The sequence below is a fragment of the Myodes glareolus genome, chromosome 11 (assembly GCF_982192425.1).
Source record: "Myodes glareolus chromosome 11, mMyoGla1.1, whole genome shotgun sequence".
NCBI classification, from domain to species: Eukaryota; Metazoa; Chordata; class Mammalia; order Rodentia; family Cricetidae; genus Myodes; species Myodes glareolus.
Window position 1 is genome coordinate 17,646,315 of NC_142036.1, and position 12,691 is coordinate 17,659,005.

The window sequence follows — 12,691 nt, forward strand, 5'->3', positions numbered from 1 at the left end:
GGTGGAGGGCATAGAAGGTGGGCTCCACCTGTTTGAGGTACCAGCTGGTTATCAGAGCAGCAGGCCATTTGTCTGAGGCTAGGCCCTAGCCACAGAGTCAGATAGCTGCTGCTGCTGCATGGCCTGGGAAGTCTGGGGGGCTTGTGAAATCCACCTACCCAGTGGTGGGACTAAGGAGCTGCACACTGATGGCTGCAGCCCATGGCATTACAGTTGAGCACTGACTCTTCTGGCCTATTCCTGTGGGTTCACTGGTGACTAGGGAGGGTTGGGGCTTTTAGCAGAGGGACCTCGCAACCAGATAGACCTGCGCTCGGCAGTTTCTATAGGAGTCTCCTGACATTGCTCCTGGTGTGCAAACTCCCTGAACGCGTGTTATGTGTAAGTGTGTACATTCCAGGGACAACTGACAGGATGGCGGGGCTTTCGTGTCTGTGGAACAATCAGGATGAACTGGATAAACCTTGAGCAGGGTCACATCTCCACGGAGAAAAATATTTCAAAAGGAGCAGGGAAAAAGACTTTGAAAAATGACAGGATTATTTGAGCAAAGTCCCCCTCGTTTCTGCTGCCTGAGTGCCCAGCTCCCAAAACCCCTGATCTGGGGGTCCAAGGTCCCTGGGCTGCTCTGACCCGCCAAGCGGGGGCAGCATCGTGTTGCAGGTGAGCGAGCCAGAGGCCAGATGGGCTGCCTGGCCACTTCTGGGTTAAGGCTGGAAGGCTTGAGAATGCAGTTTGCACTCAGGGAGCCTTGATGTTGGGGTGTTTGGCTGTGGTGCTGCTGTTTTGTTGTTGTTGTCTATTAAAGGATTTGTTTGGCGCTCTTGAAGTGGACATTTGACATTTGGCGACGTGACATTCACATATGTCACTGCCTTTGCAGTATTATGTGGGGAGGGTTCCCTGTGGGATGTGAATGAGGAAGACGAGCACGCAAGCACACACATGTGTGCATGCATGCACGCACACACACATACTCTCTCTTTCCCTCCTCTCCCTCTCACACACACTCTCTCTGACACACACACACACAAACACACTCTCTCTGACACACACTCTCTCTCTGACACACACATACACACTTTCCCTCCTCCCCCCTCCCCCGTGTCGCTCTCTCTCTCTCTCTCTCTCTCTCTCACACACACACACACACACACACACACACACACACACACAAATACACACACACACACACACGTTTGTGAATAAACATTACTGGTTAGAGGGGACTGAAGACCCTGACGGGGCTCAGAAGAGATTCACTGTTAAGAAAGTCACCCAAAGTCCAACCCAGGAGCTGGGGTCATAAGGCAATAAGCCCTTTAGCCCCTGCTGGGTGGGGAGGGGACACTCTGCTGGCGGCATCCGCTGATAACTCCTGTTGGTCAAGGCGTGGGGATAAAATGCAGGCTTGAGGAAGTTGAGAAATGGGTTTCTGTGGAAAGCAGAGTCACACACGAAGGAGACGTCTGCCTGACCGGTGAAGAAATCAAACAGTGGATAGAGAGGAGGCTTTGTGCAAGCAACGGAGGAGGGTCCCTTCTGTGTGAGGGGTGACAGGCAAGTTGCACTTTCCCCAAACGCCCAGCACGCAGACGGCTCAGGGGCAGTGGCTGGGCTTCTTTGTCCTACTGGGAAGCTGAACTTTGTGGGGGGTCATCACGACAACTGGTTCTCTGGAACCATTCTTGCCAAAGGCTGTAAAATGGAAGCCTCCAAAGGCTGTCTGGGAGCAATCTGACTTCTTACATTTATTTATATGAAAATATGATACACTGTCCACCAAACTACAGGAGACCCCAATTAGAGCACTAAGGCAGCTGGGCTGGCTCCAGATGTTGGAGAAAGGCACAGGGGTCCCTTGGCTGCAAGGGTACAGGAGCCTGGACAGGGGAGCCAGGAGGCTTTATGCATTCTGGGGACTTTTTCGTTTGCTTCTGTCAGTCTTGGTCGCTGAAAAGGCACAGCAGCCTTGAAGAGGGAAGGCATGGGGCGGCAGTGGAGGGAGGGTCACAGGGACAGGACGACACCTGGCTGGGCTGGGCTGGGCTGGGCTGGGCTGAGCTGGGCTGGGCTGGGCTGGGCAAGCTTGGGATTTTACTGGGTACCCTATGTGTGTTACTGCAGCAGATTATTTATTTGAACTATTTTCTCACTGAATCTCAATGGGCCTGTGTGTGAGAGAGAGAGGTTATGGATTTTGAATAAAAAAAAAAAAGAAAAGAAAAAGGAGGAACCAAAGCACAGAGAGGCTTGTAAGCTAGCTAAAGACACACAGCTTGAGTCTGTTCTGTAGTTGGATTGGAGCTGAGGATGGCTACTTGCAAGTCCTGAGCCTACTCCCACACCAGAAAAGAAAGGGCACCAAGCCCACTTCACCCTGGACCCACAGACCTTTGTCCCTAGAGGCACGGTTGACTCAAAGACAGACGTGTCCACTCACAGATCTGTATGTTCTAGGCCAGGACTGCTCCAGTCCCCACCTGCTTGTTCCCCTTAATACATTCTGGGACAAGATGAGAAACTAATCATGGGACTCTGAACCCATGAGTATGGGATGTGTGTGTGCGCACATGTGTGTGACAATACATGTGCAGTACTGTGGCGATATACAGACTCACCAGCACCGCACAGCATGCGACGTGGCCCTCTGCCCAGGGGGGTCTCAGAAGTCAGTCTCAAGAGACACAAAAGGGGTTTCTAGAAGGGACAAAAGAACGAGTGATTAACATCTGATCCCTTCAGTTAATTACAGGGGATAAAAAAACAGCCCTAGAATAGGAAACCCTGTGAGTTCCAGCGACCATGGTCTGAGGAATTTTAAACATTAGGGGTTTATTTTCGGGGGGGGGGGGTTTCAAGGATATCCATCACCCTAAGCACAGTGCGGCCAGTACGGCCATAGGCCATAGGCTGAGAGAGCAATGAGGTTGAGCCAGACGCTCTATGGACTTTTGTATCAGCCTTTTCCCTTTCTCCTTCCCTTTCCCCTTGGACGACATTCTGGAAGCTGTGGGAAGTCAGCTAGAGGACTGGATTGGAAGGCAAGATGGTAATAAGGTCAAAATGGCATTTTAGAAAGATGGTTCAATGAACATAAATCTGTGCAAATCATTTACTCAGCAACCCCCCTCATACCCCGTTAAGGAGTTGGGGTAAACACAGTCAGGGATGTGTTCACACGCTTAGCTACCAGAATGTTCTCTGTGGTGCTATCAGCAGTGGCATAAAATGAAAACAGCTTAGGTCTTTTTAATCGGCCATCAGTTGAGCTGGATCACATTAATTAAAATGTGGGTGTGTGGCATGCCCTTCTCGCTGATCCATGTAGATACCACCTTTATTTATGTATTCATGGCTTTAGTTTTTAAATAATACAATGAGCAACTGGGAACCCATGACCTGCCCTGGTGAGTAGGATTTTGACCACGCTTCTATCTGTGCACATTCTCTGGAGAAGAACAGTACAGCTGGGATTTTCAGGAATAGAACACGGCTTAAGCCACAGCGTTGCATACATACGCCGGAATACTAAACAGCTCTTAAAAAGAGGGAAACGCCAGACCTATTGTCTTTTAATGGACCTCCGCATTTCACAAAGAACCAGATTAATCACGGTCCTTTGTTCACAGACACTTTCCTATCATTGGTCCAAGGCATATCTCCTTTTATTCTGCTAATGTATGCATTCAGATATTCATTTCTATTAGTGTCATAAATACTTGTGAGCTCGCTCCCCATATCCAGAGCGCTCAGTAATTACTTACACCTGCCAGGATAAAGGCCCCCAGATTTCAGAGTGGTAGTGAGAGGGTTAAATCAAATCCAGTGTGCACACCATTCGGGAATCTGAGGTGCTGGGTACCATAAGGAAGGCTATGGATCTTTGTTATTGCCAAGCACATTCTGGAGGGAAGAAAAACAAGCTGATACAAAATGCAAAAGGAAAAAAAACTCGCTTTGAAATAGCCCCTGTACAAAAGGAACAAAGTCAGACACTCTGGAAGTGTGTTTATAGATGGAAGCAAATGTACAGAAAAATACAGGAACCTAGAAGGACCATAGTCCCGAATTTGAAGCGGGGCTTGAGGGAGGGGCTAAGTGCTATATGCGCTTTGATTTTTACCAATCCCTGTATTAATGAACAGCACATTTCCTGTATAATTACAATAAATATTTAGTGTGGTAGCTTTTCTGTTGGTTTTTTTACTTGCTTGTTTAAAGGTTTTTTGGCTTTTTTTTTTTTATTGCTGGCTTTTACAAACAAAAACAAACGCACCAGGCATTTTAGTGGACAAATTACGAGCCACTTATAGGTACCCAAAGCAAGCTCTGCACACACAGAGACTCAAGGTTTATCTTTCCCTTTTCCTTTTTTTGCTTTTTCTTCTTTATGTGCTGTGGCACTGAAGACCTAGCCCTGTGCAGCCTGTCAGTGACATGCAGCCGCAGGTGGGAGCCGAAAGCAATGACTTCACCTCCAGGGGCTCCCACCCTCAGTGTCTGCAATGTGCCCATGGGGGAACATTTTCCTTTTTGGTCCTTAAGAGGCCCAGAAAGCTAATGCGCTGGCCCGCGTACTAGGGGATTAGCTGTATGGAATGAGAACTCCGAGGGAATGTGACTTGAGATAGATGTTGGCAAAGGGGACATGGGCCTCTAGAGAAACGCAGACACAGCAGCCTGAGTGTGTCAACAGTGGAGCCTGCTTGCTGGCAAAGAGCCGGGGCCTTGCTGCGTGCCCTGACAGTTGGACTCCCAAGCAGTACACACTGTTACTATGTACCTGCGGAGTCTAACCCAGATGGTCCTGCATCCGTACTGCTAACCCGTTCAGGTAGGGCGTGGCACCTTGAACTCCTCAGAAGGCCCCTTCTTTGCAAGGTACCCCAAGTCGGGCTTGCAGACTAAGCTTCAGACCCGGCTAGTGAGGCCCCTGCAGCTGTCACAAGCTGTCAGATTCTCAGAACACGCACAGGGCTGCGTGTGTGACAAAGATAATATGATTACACCCAAATCTTCAGAGAAACATTTGAGGCTTAGAGACCCCTGAACAACAACAACAAAAATTAACCCTTTCTAAACTCGGCCGTCTGAAAGCCCAATCCACCTTTGTTCTCACAAAGCCGCTTTGTCATTTACTGGGTTAACAGCCTCCTCTGAGGAAATGCAGACCAGTTTCCCACTGTGATTGTAGGCAGGAAAAAAAAAAAGTCTGAGGTGAGTTAACTAGTCTTCTGCCTCCGCGGCCAGCCCTTAATTACCTCTGTCACACTTGAGGCTCTGCTATTTCGTCCGCGGGAGTTGTGGAGTGGGCACCGTACTGGTGAATACCTTAAGGTAAGAGGCCCTCAGGATCTGCCTGTTTCATTTTGCATCTCACAAATGCAAACTATTTTTATGACAAATGAAAAACAAAAAAGGCAGTATCCAGATGAAACTCCCTACAGTTTTGTAGCCCAGGGTTACTTCCACGTGGACACAGATAGCCGAAAGCCTGTGTAAATCCAGGAAACATCCTGGGGGGAGCTCAAGGCTGCCTTCCCATTTGATCCTTCCCTCTGTTTATCTCTTAACTCCAAAACGATGAGAAGGGCTTCCAAAGGGGTCCACAGGAGGAAGGCCCTCCTAAAGAGCCACCTTTGTATGGGGCAAGGACTCCCCACCTGGAAAGCGTTTTCTATTCTGTTCTATTTCAGCTATCAAAACTTGGGCATTACTGCCCCAGTCTTACAGAAGGGGGAAGCAGCTATATTCAGGGTTCAAAGGTTACCCAGCTTCTCAAAGGGCAGATTGTCCTCCCTGACCCTATGCAAGCCTCTACACCCAACAGGGTGTCATAGTGGCCATTCCCACATCAGGTGGCAGGCATTAAAGCCTCCCTTGGGCACACCCAGAGACACAGGGGTACCAGTTTGTTAGGGTTGTGTTATTTCTACTCCTCTAGAGGGCCCCTTCCCCCCAAAAGAATAGAAAGTATAAGAGAGAAGCGCATACATGCCTGGTAGGGTACTGAGTCTGGGCTGTTGACTCTCCAAGGTCATTTAAGACAGGCCGTCTTGGGAGGGACCAGGGCTCCCTCAGGAATCACTGGCTCACTGCCCCCTAAGGGCAGTGAGCCCCAGCTGCAACAAAATGAAGGACTTCCATTAGTTCCATTCTGGAAAATCTACAAATTTGCAAATTCTCTACATTAACATGTTAGAAGAAAAAGAGAGCATTTCACAGACCTTTTTTTTGGATCCTAGCCGGGCATCTGCTCCATTCTCAGGAGAAAGCAGCCATTTTGTCTCTAGGCTACCTAGGAGGAGGAGAAGAGAAATCACTAAGTATGGGAGTGAAGAGTCCCCTGCCTCCCTGGGTCTTTGACCCTAGAACCATTTCCACCAGAAGACCTACTATGTGCCTGAAACAGATGAGACTAAGGCACAATTGCTGACCACTGCCCCCATCAAAGGGGTCACTGTGGACTGGATTCAGCCTAAGGAAGAGGGGACCATCCTGGAAATCTTCCAACAGTTACCCCCTGCAGGAAAGGTCACTGGGAGAGGAAACTGGGTGCCAAACTCACATGAAATCTATATCTACTTGCTGGAAAACAAAATAGGGGTCCTCTATGAAGAAATGGCTTGTCAAGTACTCAGGAGCCCATCTCAAGGGCCAAAGCAGGACACACAAGCACCAGGATGGGTGTGGAGAAGCTGAGGCTCTGGCTAAGGCGTGCCATGAACTAGGCTTTTGCTTGGTCTTTAACAGGACCGTCAGGCCCACAGAAGTTAGCAAGCAGTATGACCCCCAGCCTCACGTTCTTCTTTTCCAAAATGAGAACTTTAAAAAGTGATGCCTATATAGAGTATCCTAAGGAGTGAGAGAAGTTAAGAGTGCCAACACGCGCCAGACGTGCCTAGCGAAAATACACGAAGGGCAGAAAAAAATGTTTTAAATCCATATTCCTGTTCTCGGGAAGAGGCGAAGGGACTAGGGAGTTACCAGTAGACTTTTAACTCCATTGCTAAGAAAATCCATTCATCCAACAGCTTCCTGAAAGAAGCGAGGATCGAGTCCAGCAGGACCACAGGAGATCTACTTGGACACTTGCGGCCAAGGTAAGCAGGGGTAGGGGTCCCATGCTGGCCTCTGCCCAGTAGAGGAGGGGCACCTGGTCAAGGGATAGGGTGTGGCCATGCTAAAGACTAAAGGTTAAAGGGTTAGCTTGGACATTTTCTGGGGTCCCCAATACTTGAGCAGCTATAATTAGTGGAGTCTCCGTCAGCTGTCTTATCCTGTCCTGTTCCTCGGCTGATACTAAATAAGAGAAAATGAGTTGGGAATGACAGCACAAGCCTTTCGGGGAGATCGAGGCAGACACTAAGGCCCCCACTTCTGTGTCTGGCTGCCTGTCAGACCACGAGACTGACCACATCAACAGCATGGAATGAAGGCAGCCTTTGGCCACGAGGCCCTCCAGGTCCCCAAATGGCAACTGCCTGATCCCTCTTTGGGCACCTGTTTCTGCCTGTGCCATCTACCAGGGGAGGGGGATAAACCTGGCTCAGAGCCCTGCTTCTCTCTCTGACTCTGCCTTCCTGGGTGCTGGATGTCTGCACCAAGTCTTCTAAAAGTCAGTTTAACTCTACAGAGGGGTATGACATGCCTCCAATGATGGCATTAAAAGCAAGATATAGTATAGCACTGGGCAGATTTCACTATGATTGGAAAATTATAGCTATCCCTAAGTCTTCTGCATGGCCATATGCTGTCCCTTATAAAATAGTTACCAACCACGCTTTGCAATGGGTAAGAGCGGTTGTCACTGGATTGGGTCTGCATTCTCGCCACTGATAACCAAGGGTCCTGGACAGCGGGTCCACCTTTTGACTCTGGTGTATTCTTTTCAATGCAGGGCTTGTTCCCGTCATGGGGCTAATGGGAAAATTGAAGTTGACACTGCATGTGCAATGCTGTCTAAATCTCGACCCCTGCAATTAGAGTGGGTGTTCTAAAAGCAATAATCAGATCAACCCGAGTAGCAAGAACAGACCCAGACTCGTGCACAGTTTTTCACAGTTTACAAAGGGTAACACCTCCTTCCCTTTCTAAATGGGCAAAGTGAGGATTGCAGGGCTGGCCACCCTCTCTCCTTGGCCCTAGCCCTCCCTCTCCCAACCCTTAGGAAGAGGTCTTCCCACCTTGAAGTCGCCACCTCCAAGATTTAACACACTCTCCCACTCCTACATCTGCAGCCGCCAAGGTGCACCCATGTAGCCTTGTAGCAGCAGCGATGGCGAAGGAGCGAGCCAGAGGCAGGCAGGAGCTGTAAGGTCAAGGCAGGTGCCAGAAGAAGCCCATCTGTTCTTTCAACCATAGTGTAGATTGGGAGAGTTCTATTTAAACAAAACTAGGACCCTAATTTCTAGGTGTGGTGATTAGAACTGAGGCAGGGCAGGAGTTCCTGATCTCTGTTTGTTCACTCAGACCCTACCTTTGCCTCCACAGCCTGGGCAGCACCCTCCCCCAGGCACCACTCAGAAACCCCCAGAAGAAAGTAAGAAAGCCATGGGGAAACTGAGGGCCAGGAAAAGAAGGTCGCATGGAAAGTTGGGGCCCATCAGGACTAGCTGCTGCGCAGGCTCCATCCCTATCCGGGCTTCATCTCTGCCCACGCGCCTTGAAAGGAAAGTTTAGGCAGAGGAGCAGCTGATTGGTTCTGCAATTGGGGCAACCCATAGAGGAAGGGCGTGCTCCTGCACGGCTCCACAGCCCCTCCCAGAGTGGCATACTCTTCCCCCTCCATGGTTATTCTGGGAGAGTGATCCAGTTGCCCCCCAAGCTGCCAGTTAAGCAGGCATGGGCCAGGACACAGGGCTGGGTCAAGGGCACTACTTTGCCGCTGGATGGTTAGGCATGCAACACGCTTGAGGGTCCTATGCTGGAGGCTTCCCACCCCGGTAGGAAAGCCCAGACTGATAGAGTCCTCCACCCCCTTTCACTCTCGGCACGCTGTCATGGGATTTTCCCTTCAAAAAACGCAGTGACCCCATCATGGAGATGAGGGGCTGGTGATCAAGGATTCTGTCTACTCCACAGAGGGAGAAATTTTGCTTATTTTCCTGAGCAGAGAGTTGAAGGGTCTCCCCATCTCAGACGTCCAAGTCAGAGTGGAGTGGGTAGCAGAGATCTAGGGATGTGCTGGGTCCAGCCGGGTCCCTTGATATTCTAAGGCCGCTGAGACCATGACATCTGACCCCAGCTCCTTGTGGGGCTTTGGGAAGTCCTGTTGAGGGTTTTGGGAAGTCCTACTCCCTCCCAGCAAGATGAATAAGAAGAAGGACCGACACACTCTTTTCCACCAGGGGAACCAACAAGGATCCTAAGGCTCTGCCTGCCAAGGACACATCTTGACCGTGACATTTGTCTAACAAAATAAATGAATAACATAATTTGTGTCCCTCATTGTCCTTGAAAGTCCACTCCTATCCTGGTGCTGCATTTCCATTTGTGGCACCAGAAAGCCAGGGCAGTAGAGAAACGACAAAAAGATATTTATTCTGAGGCCACCTATCCTTTAAGATATGGTGGCTGTGTCCATCACACTTAAGTGGTTCTGAGAGTCTCAGACAAGCCCAAAATAACAGGGGTCCTCACACAATGCTCATCGTGCAGCCAAGACCCCAGGGGTGACTGGGCAAGTCTCGGAGAGCCATGGCTGCCCTCATCTCCTCTGCTTGACTTCACCCTCCGCCTAGACTCCTGTGGGGGCTCCCGCCCTCCTCCCATGTCCTCACCTTTCCCCTAATTCCTCTGCCCCCGCCCCCCGTCCCATGCTCAACACTCAGCTCTGCTCCTAAACATCTTTTCATCTCCTCTTCCAAGCTCTATTTTTAAAATCAGATTTCCTTTACTGTACAGGGAAAGGTATTCGCTGAGGGATTTGCCCCCCCCGCTCCCCCCACACTGAACCCTTCATAGATGCTCCGTGGCAGCCCTGACCCCATGGGCCACTTGCTCAGAAGCAAGCAAGGAGCTGACCTGACCGAGTCTCGGGACACTAGCAGTGGTGAGACTGGGGTGTCTGTCTTGAGTGTTGTGGGATAGAGGGTTCCAACAAAGACCCAAAGAGTAGCTCCAACTCTAGGCACAAGATCCAGATTTTGATAGAAATTTCAAAACAAAACAAAAAAGTCCGTAATGTTTGAGGACACTGAGATGAATCTGAAGGACAGAGAATGCTCCTGCCACACGGCCTAAAGGCATGCAGGGTGGCCAGTGGAGAGCGAGACAGGGGAAGCCTAGGTGATCGCCCAGAGACATCAGGGAATAAGGATGGCATTCAGTATGCCCCACGTCTACCCAGAGAGGCAGATCCCTGGGCTGGCTGAAGTAGAGGGTCCTTCCTCTTGCTCCAAGGGGCTCCCACTCACCTCCAGCAAAGCTTTAATGTACATGGTGCAGGGTTCGCCTCCTGGTTGCTGTGAGGCTGCACGGTGGTACCCATCTCCAGTTCTCTGGGGTCCAAGCAGGATGCCTAAGGCAGAAAAGAATGAGAACAGACTGCTGGGTGAACTAATAGACTAAAGATCTCAAAAAACACAGAGCTCTGGAAACACCAAAGTCAAAATGAGTTTAGAATTGGGGACCCGAAACTCAGTCTTTCTAGAGAAATGTCTAAGGAGAAACTAGGAGGGGCGTTACAGATGGTTAAAATTTTTTATTTCATGCAAAACAATTTAAGCTCTGGATTCCCAAGCATACAGAGCGATCTACATAGTTTCAACACAAGATATGCTCACTCCAGGCTCCATTGAGCACTGGGGCACTTGGATTTTATGTCGTGGATATGAACTGTAAGAGGTTGGGAGCTGAGAATGCCCCGCTTAAATGAGAGTGTCACTCAAAGACAGTGGGACTTTTCAGCATTGCTGGAAGTGTGTGCAAAGATCTCAAGCGCGAGTACTGTCCATTGATTTGGGTTTCTGGGGGTAGAAATCTGGACTTTATTTTGGGGGGTGGCAGAATCAAAATTTTCTATCACACTAAGGGCTTTGGGCTTCCGCCAAAAGGCTTTAAAAAGACTTAATAGTGAGATTGTTTGCTTGTGGGAGATAAGCCTGTAGAAAGCATGATACAACAGATTTTATGGTTAACAGCTTTGGACTTTCTTATTACAAGCAACGAGAAACATTGGGAAATCGTAAATAGGAGAGTTAGCAGGCACACATTTAAGAATCATGCCCAAACATTCTGACTTTCTATGCTGAGGGCATGCCAAAGTTTGACTCTCAGGGCATGCCAAGGAGATATGATTAATGTTGACGCCGAGGAAAGGTTTTAATTAGAGGGCTTACATGGCCGAGATGGGGACTGTGCAGGAATTTATTTAGAAGCTCTGACGTGATGAGATTTTTGCACATGCTTAAAAATTTGATTTATCCAATTCTAACGGGGTGACACGGTGAGTTTTTTTGTGTGTGATAGATATAACATAGCACAGTTATGAAATCAAATGCTCGCTGTATGCCAAGAATCTGGACTTTTTATGTCGTGCACAATTAAGAGACATTGCAGGGTTCTTAAGGTGGAGTCACAAGCTCAGATTTAATGAACTGGGCAAAGACGTGTGAATTTTATTCTAAGGGATGACATATCAGAGTCTAATATCACTCCAATAAGTTCGGATTTAAGCCAATAAACGGCTTAAAGTGTGATGGGGGAAGATTTGTTGGTCTTTTTTTTTAAAAAAAAAAAAAAATAGACCGGCCCGGAGGTAAGTGACATGGTAAGATACTGCACTGTCTGTTAAGAATTTGGGGCTTGTGTTACAAAGAAACTTTGCAATGTTTTAAATCTGGGAGTGACTCCTTCCGGTGCATGAGTCTGGCAGAGAGGAGAGTGGCTATCAGAACATGGTTGGATGTGACACTCGCTCACATCGAGGACACTGGTGTATCCTGAGCGAGGGGTGAGACACCATTTTTAATCCTTTCGTGTGGGGAGGGGGCTGCTTGGAATTTGGCCAAGGAAGGGTTTTAAGGCAGGAAATGGTCAAGAGTTTTGTCTCCAAAGAAATCTGATGATTTAAAACATGTTTTATGCTAAGGTGTGTGGATTTGCCGTTCAATGCATGCATGAATGCTCACTGCCCCTCGGCGCAAGGGGCAGTGGGGCTTCTGTGCGGAGAGGCTGGGTCACCTACAGCATGGGCAGAGGAGTCAGACGACATTTACACAGCATGTCAGGTTTGGACACGGTTTTGAGGCATGCAAGGAGTACACTGTCATGCCATGCTGAGGAATTTGGACTCTCGCCATGATGAGATTTTAGGGGAATGACATCATGAATTTCGTGTGTTGAATAGGCTCAGTCTGCTGAGAAATGGATGACTTTATGATCACTTTAAGACTTGGTCTCATAGGTAAGGCAGAGATTTTGCGAGGCTGGAAGCAGAAGCTACAGGAGCCAGTGCATGCATGTTACAAGAAGTATGGGCTATTGGTGATCACCTGAGAGCTTTGGCGTGAAGGCAGTCAAGGGTTTCAAAAGAAAAAAAAAAAAAAAAAAAAAAAAAAAAAGAGAAAAAAAATAAAAAAAAAAAAAAAAGAAGAAAAAAAAAGAAAAAAAGAAAGGAAAAGAAGAAAAGAAAAAAGGGAAAAGAAAAAATTAAAAAGAGGAAGATAGAGAGAGGGGCAGTGAT

General features: G+C 48.6%; 1 protein-coding gene and 1 non-coding gene across 2 annotated transcripts in view; both read right to left on the bottom strand.

Moving 5' to 3' along the window:
* LOC125398493 (uncharacterized) overlaps positions 1–2,696 on the bottom strand; it is a 57,986-nt gene extending 55,290 nt beyond the window's left edge. The window contains exon 1 of the mRNA XM_087911516.1: positions 2,622–2,696. Coding sequence (XP_087767642.1) covers positions 2,622–2,637 — 16 coding nt within the window. The 5' untranslated portion in view covers positions 2,638–2,696. The remainder of the gene's footprint in view (positions 1–2,621) is intronic.
* Positions 2,697–3,577: 881 nt separating this feature from the next.
* LOC125398644 (small nucleolar RNA SNORD112) lies at positions 3,578–3,654 on the bottom strand. The gene has a single exon (XR_007231506.1). It is a non-coding gene; the product is annotated as a small nucleolar RNA SNORD112 (small nucleolar RNA).
* Between the last annotated feature and the right edge of the window lie 9,037 nt (positions 3,655–12,691).